The 18,760-nt window shown below is 43.5% G+C and overlaps 1 protein-coding gene across 5 annotated transcripts in view; it reads right to left on the reverse strand.

Moving 5' to 3' along the window:
* Positions 1-2,127: 2,127 nt before the first annotated feature.
* Positions 2,128-18,760, reverse strand: part of MTCL1 (microtubule crosslinking factor 1) — a 111,310-nt gene continuing 94,677 nt past the window's right edge. For all 5 annotated transcript variants that reach the window (XM_075494387.1, XM_075494385.1, XM_075494384.1 and 2 more), the window contains 4 exons: positions 15,842-16,147; positions 12,996-13,027; positions 10,039-11,599; positions 2,128-3,363 (listed from right to left, as the gene is read on the reverse strand). In XM_075494387.1, the coding sequence (XP_075350502.1) occupies positions 3,154-3,363; positions 10,039-11,599; positions 12,996-13,027; positions 15,842-16,147 (2,109 nt within the window). In that variant the 3' untranslated portion in view covers positions 2,128-3,153. The remainder of the gene's footprint in view (positions 3,364-10,038; positions 11,600-12,995; positions 13,028-15,841; positions 16,148-18,760) is intronic.

The raw sequence follows: 18,760 nt of genomic DNA on the forward strand, positions 1-18,760 counted from the left end.
GACAGACGTATTCATATTCCCTTACACTAATTTGTGTGGCAATCTGTGAGGCTTCTCCTGCCCTGATTATTCATGAGGCAATAATTCAGGTACCACACAGATACCGAGTGAGCTGCAGACCTTCTAAAAAGGCTTTTCATTTTCTCTTAGAACGTTTAAAAATAACCTTAGATGGACCACAGACCTGTCATTTATTTTATGATTTATTTAAGTAATTATGGAGCATGCTGGAATAATGCAGGGGCGGGGGGGAATCCCCCAACCCCACCAACAGCCATATTGGAGGATAAAAGCCCTGGTGTTTCCAAAGAGCCAGTAGAAACATGGTATTTCTCGATGTCGCTGTATTTGCTAATTAGACTAGAAAGGACCTTATGTTTAATTAACGTGATTCTTTTTAAGATCATCCACAGAATTTATATTTGTGCTTAACCTTCTCCTCGCTGTTGCTTGCTGTCTCGCTTTTGTTTCAGCGATTCCTGCTGTTTCATAAGCACTTTACCTGTCGAGCCACAGGCAGCTGCTTACCCTCACAGACCTTCCTATTTCAGGATGGCCAGCAGCTAATTCTGCAGGCTGGTGTATTCTTGATTTGAAAGGCAAATACCATTTTCTGGTATCAAAGATACAAATCAGTCACTTGAATTTTCTTCTGCATTGTTAAAAAAAAAATTACAGCTGTCACAAGAAACAGAACAGCATTTTTACTTGCTGGTAGTCAACATTGCTTGTTCATTTGCAACTTTAACTTACTTCATCCAGGAGAAAGAGCTTCTAAGGAAGCAGCAACCCCTCGCCCCCTCCCTGCAAAGCTGCTCCCGGTAATTAAGATTTTGAAAACAAACCAGGATCTTTCAGTGGTGGCTCAAGTCTTCTTGAATAACCACTGCGACTCTTTTTTGACCTTCTAAACACTTGTACATGCTCCTCCTTCTGCTCCCAAACTGAAATCATTGCAACAATTCAGCAAAGTGTTGCAGCAAGGTTTTCAAGCAAGTAGAGTGGCCATCATGGACAATCTTAAGCGTGCAGACTTGGGGGGGTCAAATTAGCGCTCACAAAAAAAGCTAGCAGTGGGGCTTTGAGACAAGTGGGGAGGCAATTAGCACCTAATATGATTATTGCGGCTCAGGAGCAGCACGGGATACCACTTGCTTTGGCCGGTACAATAGTACTTTTCAGTTGCCACCTGTCTTGGTAAGTGGCAATTTTCATGATGACCCACAGGTGACATTTTGACACTGGGTTAATAGCCACGGTCCTAACAGATGTGGGAGAAATCAGACCTCAACTGGCTGGTATTTGGGAGCTGACCCAACAGCTAGCGGGTTTGTTCTCATCCAACAGCTGAATTAAACTTCCTAGAAAGCCAGCCGTGACACAGCAGGACAGGATGCAAGGGGCTTATCGCTCAGCAGAGCTAACCAGGAAGGCTTCTAGGGATCCCAGATGGTGCTCTTCAACAAACGAGCCTCAGAAAGCCTCGGCAAAGGAAATCGAACAGGAACGAGCCAGCTCAGGGATGGGATAACTAGTCAGGGCAGTTCTGGGGCTCCCAGAGAAATCATGTGGCCAAACAGATGGTCCCAGGCAAAATAGCTCGAGACGCTTCCACCTCTTGGAAGCGTGTGAATTCTCGGCTGCATTTACTTCCCAGTGTTAGCCACCAGTTTTACAAAAGCCCTGGTTTTATTGGTCTCTCTCTGTGTATAATGCAGACAAGACATAAGCTTGGATTAACATGGGACATGTAATATTTTTGGTATTATGTTTAGCTGGCTGGTTTTCACTCCCGTGAATGACTGAAAGCAACAAGCCATACAGCCTCAGAGGAACTGAGAAGATGGGTCCTGCTATCTGCGTGAGCAGCTGTTTCGCAGAGTTCAGGGAGGGAATTTAGAAACCTTCCCATGGCCTGATCCAGTGCTTACAGCAGGAGTCTGTGGAGCACAGCATAATGTTTGGCTTTGTCATGATTTGTTGCGTACAAAGAAGCATTCTTCTTCCCTTATGAGTAAAGGAGTTTGGGGGCTTCCTCACTGTCGTCCCCATCCCCTCCCCAGTTAAATGAACCTGGGAAGTACCATCAGAAAAAAAAAATCACAAAGCACTCGAGCAGCTTGTAAATACTGAGGGTTTTATTTCCACTTCACATGGGCTCCAACAGACTCTTAAACAAGACCAGTTACAATTTAGTATGCCCAGAGATCTTCATGGTTTTCCCAAAACGAAGGAAGTTCTCAGTAAACACTGTACATAGCCAGTTGAACCGCTAACAATAATTTAAAAACTCTTTTTGTATAGTCAATGCAAGAATACCAACAATAAAAGTACAGTACAGGTAAATTCACAACAATATTACAGTGAAACAGATTGACTCACATTTATGTGATGGTAGAAGTACAGTAGCGGTATGTACATGCACTAAAGTGCGAGGACCCAGAGGCATGCAAGTCAAGTATTGTAGGTGTATTTTACAGCTAACTCCGTAAGACTTTCTGAGGCATTCTTTTTTTTACACTTCTTGTGTTTACCTGTATTCCCCTCCATCTCAATTAATACAAGTCTAGTGAACTAGCTTAATGGCTTCACTACTTAAAAGGTATCGCTTCAGACAGTTGAGGCATCTTTAAGAATCTTACTTTTAAAAACCGGTAACACTGACATTAAAATAGAATAAAATTAACTTAAGACCCTAGTTTTACATGAAATAAAAAAACCCAAGAAACAAAAAACAAAAAACCCCAAACCAAAATCGAAAACATAACAGTGCAAATATAACCAAAAGGCAGTCGGTATTTGGAGAGAGCGCGAGCACGTATTCAAATTCCCTTAAAACTTAATTTACATTTTATTTTAAATCTTACTTTATATCATTTTTACCCTTTTTTTTGGTTTTTTTTTTTGTTAATATACTGTATGTAGAAAAGATGGAGACAAAAATAGTTTTCTCAGCTATGAAAAAAATTAAGTTATTCCAGGCACATTAACTGTTTCATTCTAGAAACACCTCTGTTTCCCAGGTCGGACATTCAGCAGCTGCGTCTGAGAACATTCTTTGACCTCTCCAAGCGGAGCTCTCTCCTTTGTGGCAGAGACGGCTGGCGGGGGACCTGGCGGAGGCGAGTCGCAGCCCCCTGATCCCGAGCGGAGTCAGGCCGGCTCGCCTCCCTGGCTGGGGGTCTCTGCCAGCGGCTCCGTGCTTCCGCTCTCCTCTGAGGAAGTCAGGTCTCTGGTGGACTGTGACTGTGAGGCCGTAGGGGAATGTGAAGCCCATCGCGACGGTGGGCGCCGGTTCGCTGGTCTCTCTGGCCGGGAGAAGCAGGGTTGGAGGGACGGGGCTAGTGCAGAACAAGGTAGTTCCTTGGCAGCCAAGAGAGCAAAACAGCGGTTAGTGACTTGCATCAGAGGCTGTCTGGATGCGCAAAGAATTAAGAAACAAAAAATTCAAACTAAAGCTAAGCATCTGTCATGTCGCGGGACAAAAGCAAGCAGCGAACACCTGTCTGGGTGTGGGCTCCAGGTATCTGCATGTGTGTCTGTGATTTATGGAACAGGTAAGGAGAGAATGAAGGAAAGAGGTCTGGGGTGAGCCGAGTAGCTGACAAACTTGCATTTGCTAATTCTCCTTGTGCTAGAAAGAGAAGAGCTGTAAAGCACATTTGCAACATAATTCAGGAAAATCCACTATTCATCACTTTGCTCTAAGTGCTGACCTGGCATAAAAGGCCCAGGTTCGGCATTTGCAAGTGCGGTGAAAATCAACCACCGACTCCTTTTGTCTGCTTCAGAGTTCAGACTGACATGCAGGAAAGACTTCTTAGCAGCGGAATAATGACTGCGGGACCAGTTGCGATTTCCAGCTGGATTAAAGATGAGGCTTACCTACAGATTTCATCTTCTGGAATGTCACTCCTTACTGCCAGCTGCTGAAGCCTGAATTACAGGATTCAGTGGTACTGTATGTTAAAGATGACATTCACAGAAAGGAAAAAACCTGAAATTTTGTTCCTCTACCAACTTTCCACTGTTCAGCCTCGGCTAGCCTGCCTCTGCGATTAGAAACAATCTGCAGCTGTGATTTTCACCCTGGCACTAAATTGGTAATTTCTTCTAATATTTATGGACTTTGCTCATAGTACAGCTACGCCTCTTGCCTCGCTCTGAACGCTCCTTACATCAAGATGAGTGATTGTGGGAGCAAGCCGGTCTTGTAGTGCCAAACTTCTAAATTTCACTGCATACTTGGTAATTTAGAAAAGCAAATCAGAGGAGTTTGTCAACCTATAGGAATGTGTACACTGAGGAGCAGTCACTGGAGAGGACAGGAGAGTTCAATAAAAACCAGTCTCAAAATCAGAATACAAACTGGTGATAAATGAGAAGAGAGACCAGAAACAATGCAATGCAAAGGAAAAGCTCTGGCACGGGAAGGCACAGGGAAAGCAAGGCAGCAGCAGAACGATGCAGTAGGAAGCAAAGGAGGAGAAACGTGACTAGGGATGGAGAATATTGGAGTAGGTAACATGATGTGATTGGCAGTGAACAAACAAGGTGATATGCCATTGAACCTCTCTGTTGCCGTGGGAGGACCAAACATGAATGTTACATGACAGAAAGATCAGTTTTGGAGACACAGAGCTGAGGTACGGGAAACAGAGCTTGTGCAGGCGTGTGTTTCAGAGAGAGTGCATCGTCAGACTTGGGAAAGCCTCTCTGAAGGGGAACCTCGCTGCCTTCGGGCGATACGCAGCCAACAGGGTGATCAGCAGATGCACCTCACCGCTCGAGGCAGCGCTGGGCTCATCTGCCCTCGGCACTCGCAGAGAGCAAGACGAGGCAGCCGTCGCAGAAGCTGCTCGGGGGCTACGGAGCCTAGGCTTGCACCGCTGCCTCTCTGCATCCTCGCCCCCCGCCCCGTCTCTGCGCCGTAAACTTCACAACGACCCTCGCTAAAACAACAGTAAGGCTGAAGTATAAATCGGTGCTAACAAGAAGATTGACTCCGTGTCCTTACTTCACCTTATCCCATTGCGCCTGGGGCAACATATGGTCTGTGAAAGCTGCCACTACACTCAGATTTGTTAAGAGAAATCCATATGCGCAGCGATACTCACAGGCAGCGCAACACAGTGAATTGAGGCTATGAGATTTGCGGGTCTTTGTCTTAGCCTCTTTCTAAACAGCGGCTTAAAATGATATCTCTATAGCACTGCTTGCTTCTGGCTGCTTTATCCTAGTTTCATAGCAATAAATGAGAGTCAGCATGGCGATAACAAAATTTATTTCCACTGCTGCCTCCCAGTTCAAAAGCTTCTCTCCAGCACGCCGGCAGATGTTGGTCAGCTTTTACCGAACGGCAGGGTTAAGCTCGTCTTGTCTGTAATGCACACACGCCCAGCACAACGCAAGGCTGGGTTTGCGATGGATGTTGCTCCAGGGCCAAGAAGTGACTGGCAGCGTAATCTTACAACATGCTGACTGCCGAGTCAGTCACCCCCACCTGCAGTGTGGCTTCCTCGGCGTGGGCTAAGGAAACCCAGTCATGACAAAGAAACTGTCCGGAATGGTTTGTGAAACCCCCTCCTCACTTACCACATGTAGCTGTCATAGCTAGAAATGTTTCAAAAAATTTAATATCCTGTGGGTAATTTAGTTTGGTGGTTGCTTGGGGGTGTGGGTGGCACTTCTTAGCCAGGACACTGAAAATGGGAAAGATCATTCTGGCTTTGGTTTCTAGCTATTGCCTAAGCCAGGCTGTCAGCCACCGTGGCTATGCCTATATTAATACATAAATAAAACAAGTTTTCTGGCTCTGAGGCAGCGTGGATGGTCATAGCTCATGTCTGCACAGATTCTTCCCTCCCTCCGCTGCGGCAACCCCAGCCACTGGCCGAAACTGGGCTGGGAACAGCTTAATGAGCAAAGGTGACCGTCAGCCACGGGCTGGTGGCTGGAGCCCCCTCCGCAGCCCTCTCCTCCTGCTGCTGTAGCCATGGCCGGAGGGAATGCAGCCCAGGGCAGCCAGAAGCCCTGCGCAGTGCTGTGTATTTGTCAAAAAAAAAAAAAAAAAAAAGATGTTTGTTATAAATCTGAATCCCTCCCCAACATTTTTGCATACCTTTATGTTGGTGTTACATTTTGCCAGTGTTTTAAAGTTTAACAAAAAAACCCAACAGCACGAATTTTGACTTAAGTGTGACCTCTTCATAGCCCGTGCTGCCGCAGGAGACAGCAGATGGGCTCCTACCCTGAGTGCTTCCTGACCGTCACATACGAAGGACCCCACAGGGATGTCAGGTGCGTGCCGATACCTCTGGAGCTGTGGTCGTTTATTTCCCTTCGTTAACCCACACGTTCAAAAATGACCGCTTTCGGAAAGCTCTGGAAACAAGGTAGAAAGGACTTACAGCAGTGAGGCAGGCAGGGTTAGAGTCCCCAGGGGGTAGTTAATAAGACAGTTTGGTTCTGGACAGAACAGACAGAAAAGAAAAAGAAAGCAAGTAGGTTGGAAAGAACTGTTTTAATCAATTATTTTTTTAAAGTGAAGATTTCATGTCAGCAAGGAAGAAGTCTGCAGATGTCACTACCCATTCAGATCATGTTACCACTGTTATCACAAGGAAACTAATAATCAAAGATAAGCCACTAGCAGAAAAAGATTTAGAAAGGAAGGAAGCAAACAAACCAACCCTTTACAATCCTAACACAGTCTTAGAAGTGGACGTAGCATTAAACAAACCAAACATTTCTACTCAGCAGAGAAAGACATCTGTTATCCTTTGCCAACCTTGATTAAGGCTAGGGAAAAAACACATTACTGTGAAAGAGGAATAAAGCTGTATTTTTTTTTCCTTCGTTTGATTTCACGAGATAATTTCTGCTTAGGAAATCTTTAACAAACGAAAAAGCGACTGATATTTTATGTTGCTTATGTTTCTCATGTCGCTTGTGCTTATGTTGCTCAGGTTTCATGAAAGCCCTTTGCCTCACCCTTCTCCGTTGTTCCTATTTAACAGCGACACTGGATGGGAGACTCAAACTAAAGCAAAAGCACTTTAATTCTGACAACACCTTCCCTTCTTTTTAACATTCCCCCTCAAATGCTGAACGGTTCAGCGGCAAGTGTGGGGCAATTCCTCTGCCCCGGTGAGCAGAGGGCGCAGCAGCTGCCCTCTCCTCTGTGGGGCCATGTGGACGGTCCCTTCCCAGCGCCGTCTCCAGAAATGGGTCTGACCCCCAGTCCAGGACTGTTGTGTAACCTCTATGATTTACAGCCTTGCTAGTCATGTAAGAAAAATGTTCCTACTGCTCTTACGTTGTTAGTTAGGTAATGCTAATCTGTATTTTTAACACTAATATTTATAAATCCCATGATATGCAAGTAAGATACTGGTTTAGTGAATTAGCAGGATAAGACACTACCAGGCTGCACTGGGTGGATATGAACTTGCTTGTAAGCAGCTCTGGGCAAGTGAGAAAATACAGAGTTATTACTCCTATGTATGCATATACACTCACATGCACAGGTACGTATGTATGTAAATATATAAATATATATATATGAACTAGATTTCATATTTGCAGCACGAATATAAAGTAAAATTACGTAACTAAACCACTCAGAAGCTCAACTTAAAGAAAAGCCACCAACAGGTGCTCCATTGCAAGTCTAAAAGTCATTAATATACCATGCCATGACTGCAGAAACAAGGCAGCGTTTGGGGGTAAGAAGGTCACTTGTCTTGGCCAGAACCCAACAGGTGAGGGGGAAGCAGAGCAGGGACCTACAGGAGGGTGGTAGGGGCAGCGCTGATGTGACGCTGCCCCAAGCACAGCCTGCCTCCTCCAAGATCATCACTCGCTGAAATGCTGCATCTGGCTTTGTACAGTATGTGCTAAGTGGAAGTTGTACAAAGTGTAATTCGTGTGGTCAGTGTAATCCATAAATAACCCAAGGCATCTGCAGAGTCCAAACTTATTTGCGTTTTTGTTTTCAGCAGTGAACCCGTGCTCCATTACGTACATCTTGCAGAGCATCACCTCACCTAGAAAAAGCTAAGCTCATCGTGTGAATGCCCACCACCTTCCTTTTCAATGCATATTCCTGAGAAATGACAGGACCACCCTAAGATCATAACCTGTGCATCTAGACAATAGTCATAACAACCGAGTAAGAGTTGCAAGGGAAAACAAGTATTAGCTCTGAGGCTCGGAACTCAAAAAATTAGGCAAAAGATACTGAGAATTCAAAAGAGGAGCAATTTTCTGCCAGGTTGGTGGTCAATGGGTTTTTGCTAAACAGCATTGACACAAATCTCTCTGTGCATCAAACTCAGATACTGACGCTAGTTGTATTTTGCCAACAGCAATTTGTGATGATGTGGGATGACATCTGTTTACTTGTACTTGAAATCTGCTGAGACATTTAAAAGATGCAGGAGGAAATAAAGAATTTCCAGGGATGCCTTGAAGGCAAAGCTGCACTGAACCTGTAAGAGTGCAGCACACTTTCTAATAAGGCCCGGTAGTGCATTCCCAGTATTTCGAACTAAGGACAAAATGCAGAGATAGCTAGAAAAAGTCAAATAAATGAGGCTGCTTTCTGCTTTTATTCACTCTGAGGTTTCTGCACAAAGCCCACTTTCATTCACTGTTATTTATACTGTGCATGTGGTTTCTCTTTTATATGTACAAACTTCCCTATTTATATCCCTTTAAACTACATATAGGGAATATATCCTCAGCTTTGGATCCTCTGTTAGGCAAAAAAGATCATGTCCTCTGGGCAGTACCTACAAAAGAGGAACTGATTGTCCATTGGGAACCACCCGCTAGTGCAAGGCAAACTGCAGACCAAAAATCTCAGCGCTCAGGTTCCCACAAATCCTTCAAGCCAAATGTTGCCTTAGAAAATGGGGTTTGAACCTTCCCTTGAGGCTATCTGAGGCAGGAGTGGTAGGAGGGAGCCTAGCAAGGCCAAGGTGGGATGTCTGGGGTGTGCAGGGGTCCAGGAGGAGCAGCTGCCCTGGGGCCCACCGAAACCTCCAGATGCTAAAGGGGCAGAGAGGATGAGGGGCTCCTGCCCTGGGGAGTATCACCGACCAGCAGGGCACATGCCATCTCAGTGCTCTACCAGAAAGACGACGTGTGCTGGGCATAATTCAGCTTCTCCAGGCCTCCTCAGGGCAACGCTCTCATGTGCACCAATGTTCACCAGAAACAGGAGGCTTAGACACTGATAACTGAAAGCTTTTGTCCATCATTACACCCTTCTTTTTGTTGATCGCTGTAGCACATTACTATACCTGAGAATCTGACCCCCAATACTTGGGCATACCTGCTGAGACAGATGATGACTGTTACACTGTTGACAGCAAAATATCAATAAAGAGTTCTTAAACACTACGTACATATGTACTTAGACTAGTTGATTATCTTTTTTTTTCTTTTCCTTTTTTTGTGAGGCCACGACAGTCAGTACCAAATGTCATGCCATTTAATCACATTCACAGACCCAAGCCAAACTTAATCAGATACGTCCAGAAAAGGTATGCTGAAGTCCCTGAAGTTTTGGTTCAAGGTATTGTAGAGGCTATTTTTAGTCAAACTTGTTAACACCCATTCTTGTATAGGAGAAAGAGTCTACCTTTCCACCCAGCATAAAAGAGAAATTTACTCAAACCTAGAGTCCCTAGACCATCTGTAACATGTTATGTGTTTTGCGACAGAAAACCCTTATCCCAGTCATTCAGGGGAGAACCATTTTTATCCTGTAAAGGCATCTTTATCCTGTAAAGGATAAAGCTCTTCTGATGCTTTCAAGCAAGATAAGCTGTCAGGATAGAAACTCAATTCTTTAACGAGTTCTTCAGTGACTAATCCAATAGTTTCATGACTGGGACTTGCTGGTGGTACCATGACAGGACTAGGATATTCATTGTAAATTACTCACTAGGACTGCAAGAGATCTCATAATGCATTTGTTCACAGAAGAGTGCATTTAGCTATAGGAGGAAAAACAAACAAACTCATTACCTCTATGGACCCTGGATCTACTTTGACAATTTCTCCTGTGCTGTTGTCATTGCTAAGATTTGGTGGGCTGTGTGAAGGTAGCCTTCTCTCTTCCTTTAAGGCATGCTCCAAAAGTTTCTTATTCAAGATCCTGGCAGCATTTTCTGTAAGTGTATACCCTGGAGGAGCAGATAAGTCCTGCCTGATACTTGTCACCTCAGTCCCTTCTTCCTTTTGCATCTCTGTCCCCAACCGGAGAGGACTGGGTGATCTGCCACGGGCATTTGTACATGGCTCCTGCACTGGGCCCAGTTCTGGTCTGGGTTCTGCTGACCTGGACCGGCTGCTAGACCTGGGGCATTTTTGGAAGGTCTCATGAAAGATGGGGCTATGGTCAATAATGTTGAACAAACTGGAGAGGCCATCGTTGATGGTGGTGTGGACGGGACTCTCCCTTGTAGTAGTTGATCTAGCCCAAGCAGACTCACTGAATCCTTTCTGAGGTGTGCCAGGCAAAGTCCGGTTATTTGGCTGGTCTGATTTGGGAAGGATTTTTCTTTGCAACTTTGGAGAGCCGTATTTGGGGGAGCAGCATGTGCGTTCAAACTTAGCCTGGACCTTTTCAATGACGGGGGTCACTTGCCTGCTTCTTAGGCTTCTGGATGGTGAAGAGACAGGCGTGGACCCCCCCTTTGGTGTCAGACACTTGTGTGGACTGCTGGTGATACTGCGCAGGGTTTCCGTCTGCAAGCCAACACTGATCGTCTGGGTGGTCTGTGTCCCTGTCGTTCTCATACCATTGGTTTGACAGGCGGTGTCCTTAAACTGAGGCTCTGTTGAATTAGAGTTAGAGCGTATTGCGTTTCGGACAGAGAAAGCGACCTCCTTCATATCATCACTCATGTTTTTGGACATCTCCAAGCTGTGCAAGGGTGAGGCAAAGCCCACAGTAGTGCAAATAGGACGTTCAATGGGATGAAGACCACTCTCCAGAAAATCCTTATGATGTTTGGCCAGGTCACAAGACCATCTTCCAAACATATCCGAGGAAGCACCTTTTGTCTCAGCAACATTCCCCATAGCTTTGGTCACAGAAAACAGGAAGTCTGGCTCAACCTGGTTTTTCCCTTCGCTGCCAGCTATCACCGAGTTATCAAACCTACGGACAACTGGTGGGCTGTGAAAGACCCGAACTCCCATTTTTTCGGTTACACCGTGACTCCTCGTTGGCTGCTTCTGGCAGTGCTCCGGGCTGGTCATGGTGTTAGTTGTCATAGTGACACTGGTGGTGAGGTACCATGATGATGCCTGGAAGGGATCTGAAGCAGGATCATTCCCGGCTTTCCCAATTTCTGTCCTTTCTGCCCAGCCTTCAGCAGGCTTCTCGGTGGCCCCACCATGGTTCCTAGTGTTACTGTAATCCCAGTTTTTGTTGAACTCCTCAATGTATTTCAGATCATCAGGAGACAGGGGAGGGGTTATGTCATCTTTGCTGCTGGATGAAGGCAAGTTTTTTTCTGGTAGAAATGGAGAAATATCCATCAGGCGCTGAAATTCTGACATGGAAGAAACGGACATCGCCCTGGAGAGGGGAACACGAGAGTGTCACTCATAGGCTTGGAAACTCTCACAGAACGACTTTTTTTCAGCAGCAAACTAACTCAGGAAACCTGACTTTCACTATATGCTTATGTATGAAACCACTGTAGCCCTCTCTTTCATTAAAGTTCCCTTTTATTATTTTTAAAATAGCTGTGAAATAGAAGCATTCCTGATGTGTCATTAAGAGTACCAAATGGTTTATTAATGGCTCTTAATTTACTGCTTTCTCACGGATTACTGCTTGGCAAATGTCTGAAATATGAAGCAGTAGAATGCATTTCACAAATATACCATTCACAGAAAATGAGTCTTTGCGACAATACGAGGCACACTTTTCAAAGCAAGTGTGGAGTATTTCGGACTTGCTGGGAAATCAGCAAGTCCACCTCCACTCCCGAGATTGCCCAGGCTGCACAGCTGGTGCGTAGCCATGTGGGACATTCAGCCTAGATGCTGTTACATTGAACTGGCTTGGTGAGTTGAGCTCGTGCTATAATTCAACCAAAGGGAATCGCTATGCCGTAATGCCGAATTCTTGGCTTTCCCACACTTTGCTAGTTCATACAAATCACAAGTATTCAGCTGAGTTGTCCTACAGCTTTGCATTAAGAAAAATCAAACAACAAAAGAAGCTTTCTGAATGGGACTACTTAAAAATGCAAATGAGCGTAGTTATCGGAGTTGGCTCAGTGAGGTAACTCTTGAGGGTGAGGATTCAGCAAGCAGTGGGTTTTATATATCAGTGATCTGGAGGATACAGTAAAATCACACTGTGAGTTTTTAATCAACAGCACCAGCTGCAGTTAGGGTGCATCTATGTCAGGGAGTTAGGTGAGATCAGGAGTGTGCTTTTGAAGTGGATCTCCTATTCGGATGCTCTGGTTTGCATCAGGGGGCAAGCTCAGAGAGCATGAGCTGGGTTCCTTTGGCATGAAAGTGAGCTGGAAGATAATCTCCAGAAGCACAACTAATGCACTCTAGGGTTAGGTGGGTATTCAACCCATAGGATCAGACCAGAACTAGTCCAAAGCAAAATATCCCTGACATGCAGGGGCATATCAGGTCCTCAGCACCAACTGTCTTCCTCTATATATCGATGTCCGCAGGTCTGCACTACTTGCTAAGGTAGGCATACCCTCCAATGTAAGCTGCAGCTTCATGCACGTTCATACATGCATTTGTGCACCACAGCTGAATGTGGCCCAAGTTAATCAGAGTAGAACAGAAGCATATTGAGACAAATTAATCCCTGGGTAAATCCATTAATCTGGCTTGCAGGAGGTGGCACGGCTATGCCTTGGCTCTGTGGTTTGGGCTCCAGAGAGCTATAGCTCTGGCAGCTGAATATTTGCTGTTTTTTTCCCTGTTTTACTCACCTTTGAAGATTTCCTTTGTGTGTTTCTTCCTCCTGAAGAAAAAGAGAACCAAACAACATAAGTTATTTCTGAACCTGTTGGTGGCATTAGCTTGTGGGTGTTTTGCCATTCACTTTCAGTTAGTTCCACCAGCTATGTTTGTCTCTAAAAAGTGGCTAATTTTTCCTCTGATAAGGAATCTTAAATTGCCAGTGGGAATATCCTTCCCTTTGTACCTGGGTAGCAGAATGGGCAATCCCATCAGGACAACAGACTGCACAGGGAAAGCCTGTACACCAAATCTCCAACAGCCTTGAACTTTTATAGTGCCGTGCAATCACAAATGGAAGTAAACTGCAAATGGCTTTTCTCCATGTGTGCAATATATTGTTTTGGACCATATATTTGGGAGTGAATTTGTTCTGTGGAGTTAATCTGCTTTATGCCAGAGACCTAGCTGTGCTGAAATAAGAGATAAACCGAGGTCCTTTGACATAAGACTTCATTATATGTTCTCTAGGAACCAACAAATGGCACCAGCCGAAACTCATTAAGCTAGCTATATTAGACGTGTGGGAAGACTATTACTTGTTTCGTAGGGGCAATACCTACAGCTTGCTAACGGCATTAAGATGTTTTTATGGCAATTATTTCCCTGTGACAATTCCCATAATGAGTTGGTTTTTTTAATAGATACTTCTAAGGCAATTGCTCTACAGTTATTATTTTAACTGTTTGCTTGTATTTCTAACAATATATCTAGGGAATACAAAATATGATCAGGAAAAAAAAAGAGTATTAGTACCTATTATTTTTATATGACCTCATGAAATCAAGAACATTACCAACACTGAAGTGTATTTCAATTGTGACTATTCAAAAAGAGCACCGCTTAACTCAGCAAATACCTTTCTGGTATTTATCCAGAGTCAGGGGAAAAACTGGGAGTAAACTGATCCTCCTTTCATTCACTCTGGTGTAAGTCTGGAATAATGTTGGTGGCTTCAGTGGAGTTACTACAGAGTAAATCTGACCTAACTAAATGGAGAATCAGGCTGAAGGCTGGATTGACTTCTACTGCAGTTAGGTACCACAAAGAAAATACAGTGGAGAGGAACAGTCAGCAGGCTGCAGTTGCCTCTCTGCGTCCTCAGTTAAGCTATTCATTAAACTCCAATCAGTCTCGCCTGAGCAAACCCTCTGAGGGGAAACGACTTTGCCCAGGTTTCACTAAGACATGCTTTGAAGGAAAGAAGCTATGCAAATATCACTGAGGACCAAATTTTGCTGCTAACACTTTTGTTAATGGTGGTAAAGTCTGAAAAACAGAAAAGGGAAGAGACATCTCCTTCCTTAAATATCAGACTGAATTTGAAGGAAAGAAAACAGCAATCAAAATTAAACACAAAACACTGGTACCAACACTATTGAGTGAGCACTTGGACATGTATGAAATAAAAGCTAAGAAATAAGAAATATGGGATCCCATACCACCAGCTGTACATTTATGGCACTGAGGCAGGAAAATCTAATTGGAACACACAAGTACCTACAGCTACTTAAAATGTAAGAAAGGTGGTCACATTTCTTGCCTCTCTTAATCTTTTTTTATCTTCTTCCTCTAAAAGAACTTGATTTCCCAACCCTTTAGCTAAGTAACAATGTTATACATCTCAAAGAAATGCTTGGGTCAAATTTTCACAGGCGTACATGTTCAAGTCAAGGCACACCAGTGAACCTGGTCCTGCAGGGAGCTTGAGATCTGACCTGTTGACAAACTCTTTTCCAGAGTGGTCAAATTTTCAAGCCAGAGTACACAGATACATCTTTGACTGGGAAGCTTCTGCTTCCCTATTTGCTATAATATGTCCACCCAACCGGTATTTACGTGCTCTGAGCACAAGCCTAACTCATGTGCACAAATCTGAATTTTCAGGCAAGAAGAAAGTACTCAAAACTTGCATCAAGCAATGTGCTGCCTGCTTGATAATTTTAACTTCCAGCAGTCTCTGAATGCTTCTTGCTCTGTAACAGCCACTAACATTCAAGGAACAATAGAAAATAAAGGAGATATTAGCGTTTTGATGTTGTAATGTGTTTTTAATTTCACAGGAACCATTAAAGCGTATAGTTGTGGTTAGTGTGAACATTCTCAGTGCCACTAACATAATATGCCAGTTCACAGGCTACTTTTTACCAGCATATGGGGACGGGGACCCTGGCTTTCATACAGCAACAGTATAAACCTGTGAAGACCTGGAACCGGTGAAAGTAAGCCTGCGGTGGTGCAGACTTTAGCAGGACACAGACTACATTCACTGTGGCCCGATGGCATCTCTTAGCACGGCGTTTTACATCTTTATAGCTTTATGGTGTAGTCTGAGGGTAGGTACTTTGCTGATGAATAACAACTTTATTTTTTTGAATATCTCCTCTCACTTACTCATGCTAATCTATTTAGAAGGCAACCACAATGGAACAAGAAGTGTCTCTCTACAGCACTTTCTGCTTTATTAACAAAATGTAGCCCATATTTCTTCATATATATGTGTCTACTTACAACTGAAACAAATTTAAGAGCTTCTAAACCAATATATTGTGTCAAATATAGTTATCATACACAATATGAATGGCCACAAGGTGGGGTAACCTTTGGGGCCTTTAGGCTGGCTCCCAGTTTCTCAGGTGATTGACACTGGTCTAATCAGCTCATAACAAGGAATGAAATCTCATCCATATCAAATTCACTACTGGGTAACTGTAAGCAGTGCCCATGACACAATATCTCTCTTCCCATAGCACGGATTCTGTACCAATTCTGACATGAGACAACATGGGAGCTTGATGAAAGGTAGAAGAGCACATACTTCCGATAATCCGGTCAAGAATTTCTCCCGCTCCAACTGCCGAGACCGGTGCTCATCAGACTCATCGGGGGAATCAAGAGACAGCGACTCCAGAAAGAGGTTTTCTGTGGCGCTGCACCGATCGCTCTCCTTCAGTTTAGACAGTGACCGATCGTCAAACTGAATGGCGTCTGAATCAGAGTAGGATCTTGACCCCATCAAACGAGGCACGTGAAGGTTCCCCTGGGTTGTAAATGGACGAAGGTTACTCTCCTTCTGGTCACACAGAAAACCACCTCCTCTTCGCGGGCTCACTTCTTTCTGAAGCTGGAGACAAGGCAAATTAAAACGAACAGCAATTACTTACGTAGCGTATGGCATTCTGCAGAACTCATCCTTCCCCAGGAGCAAGGCACCCGTGCCTTGGGGAGGCTGAGATCACCGCCTGGCTCCAGGGACGCCGGCTTTGCTGCACTGGTTCTTCCGTAAACGGAGATGTCTCTAGGACTTTGATGCTATTTACTCATGGGATTTTGAGTGATTACATGTGTATATATATAGTTTTGCTTGTTTACATATATAGGTATACATACACACACTGTGTGTATATATACACAAAATAATGCATCTGTCTGCAATCTGATTTTTAAAGAAACAAATCAACACCGACTGTTATTTAAACGCAATCTTGATATGAGATCCTAAAGCAATAGAAGTTTAAGCTCAAGGAAGGTGAGTGACTTGGAGTCTCATCAAAACAAACACAACACATTTTTCTTCTGGTCAGCAACACAAAGGTTGCACTTTTATGTACATGACTTGTTTCCAGAGGTGGAAAATTCCACTTAACGAAAGACAAAAGCTTTGTTTTAAAGACTGTCTAGCCCTACTGCATAGCTAGAAAGTTGACTATTTGTACAGAACAGCATCATCAAAGGGAGGAATTAGGCATGCAAAGCATGTTTGAAGAAAATGCATATTTATAGAAGGGCCATCAAAGCTATTAACTCTACACTTTGCAAAAGCTGGGTGAAGAGAGGGTGAACCACTAGTGAAACTGAAACTACTGCCAATCTTAAAATTAGATTATGTGATCAACTTCTCCTTTAATTTTAAATACAACAGGATAGATGAAGTAAGTGATATTTTCAAACATGATGAATGACAGCAGGAATCTGATAAGTAACTCTGATGTTTTGCTAGAGCAGCCTGCTCAGGTTACTGACAATAACCTGCAAATGCAAGCCATTCCCTAGGACCCTGGGGACTGAAGACCTACAAAACATATTATTTTAATCTTGTTGTATGTGTTTGGAAAAATAAACAGACATTGTATCGCCTAATGTAGATCAAAACATTTTAGGTCTCAAATGACTACATTTGCACTTGGGCTGAAGTCAGTGAGATTTTTGCTTGATTCAGGTCTACAAAAAGGTGAATGCATCTTCAGTGTTTTGCTCATGATATACAAAATTTGAAAGTTTTATTGGAAGGAGCTAATTTAAGGTATCCTATAAAGGTAGAGGTCAGAAGGTATATCTCAAGAGATCCTGGAGTCCATTACCCAGCATATGGGGCAAGACCCAAAGCAAGGAGAAATGGTAATTGAATGTTTTCTGTATACACAGTTCCAATTGCAAGTCCTTCCAGATTTTCAGAGATCCTGTAAGGATAATGATCTGGGAACCTCTATGAGAAAACAGTGCAGTTTACTGGCTCACTCTCTGAATCTCAGATGGCTGACAGGAGAATTAAAGTGAGAAAGACTGGCCTAACTTTTCAAGACTGACTAATGATTTTGAGTCCCCGTGTGTTTATACCTTTAAACACACAACATTTCATACAGGTGATTTTGTGGGTTTAAATATTTGTCAGTGTGCTCTGTGCACAATTAGCTTTAGGAGCACAGTGGAGGGGCATTCTCTAAGGGAAAACAAAGTGACAGTGTACTTGAAAAGAAAAAAACCCACAACTTGGAGCTCTGAAAAAAAGTAGGCCATCATGTTTTTTATATGCGAGCAGTATTCCCATAACCATCCAGAGGAAAGTATTTTATATATTTTATACATTGCTGTGAGCTTCCCCCTTATCATACATGTATTATTCAGGAGCTGTGTGAAAGCAGACAGGCATAAAGCATTAGTATGAAATTTGGCACGCACGTTTCTGCTCTCTGTTTTTCAAACACACACACTGGTGTAGTCTCCTCATCCTCTACGTATTGCCATACATGGAATACACACAGAAAAACCCTGGGGAGAAGAACTTCAGAGATATACTAATTGTTTCCATATAAAGCAGGGCATGACTGCGATCTGAGAGGATATTCAACTAAAAGCCTGCAAATATTTGGAAGCTTCCTGTCACACAGGGAAATGTTTGATTATAAGCAAAGATGGAGTTATGAAGTTTTGCAGGCAGGTAGTCAAGATTTCAAATGCTGTTTCTGATCATCTAGTCCTCTGAAATTAGCTTGATATAATATTTTTTATTTCCCCGTCTATTGCTAATTCTGTGTACAACTCTATTGTACAGTAAATATATAGTTGAAGCCTAGAGATTTCAGAATAGTAACAAATCAGCTCCAGGACTAGTTAAGAGATATTTTGTAGACTCTCCCAAGATGACACTGAGAGGTTACATCAAATTTAAAGAGAATTAAAGGCTAGGTAACATTAATAGGGATTTCTCTATCACTTCCTTCAATGAACCCCATTTCCAGGGAAAAGAAAAAGCAGTGTTTAACCAGGTTAAGTCCTTCAAGCTATTGAGGATACACTGAAGAGATAATATTAAAAAATACAGTTCATAGGGACAGCAGCATAAACATCCAAAGAGGTACCAGTGACTCTCCAAAGAGAAGTTTGTGTCCACATCCTTAGTGTATTGGGAAATTTTCTGAGGGTTATTTAATTCCCATTTTGCACGAAGGATCCACAG

This window comes from Mycteria americana, chromosome 2 (assembly GCF_035582795.1).
Source record: "Mycteria americana isolate JAX WOST 10 ecotype Jacksonville Zoo and Gardens chromosome 2, USCA_MyAme_1.0, whole genome shotgun sequence".
In the NCBI taxonomy this organism is placed as follows: Eukaryota; Metazoa; Chordata; class Aves; order Ciconiiformes; family Ciconiidae; genus Mycteria; species Mycteria americana.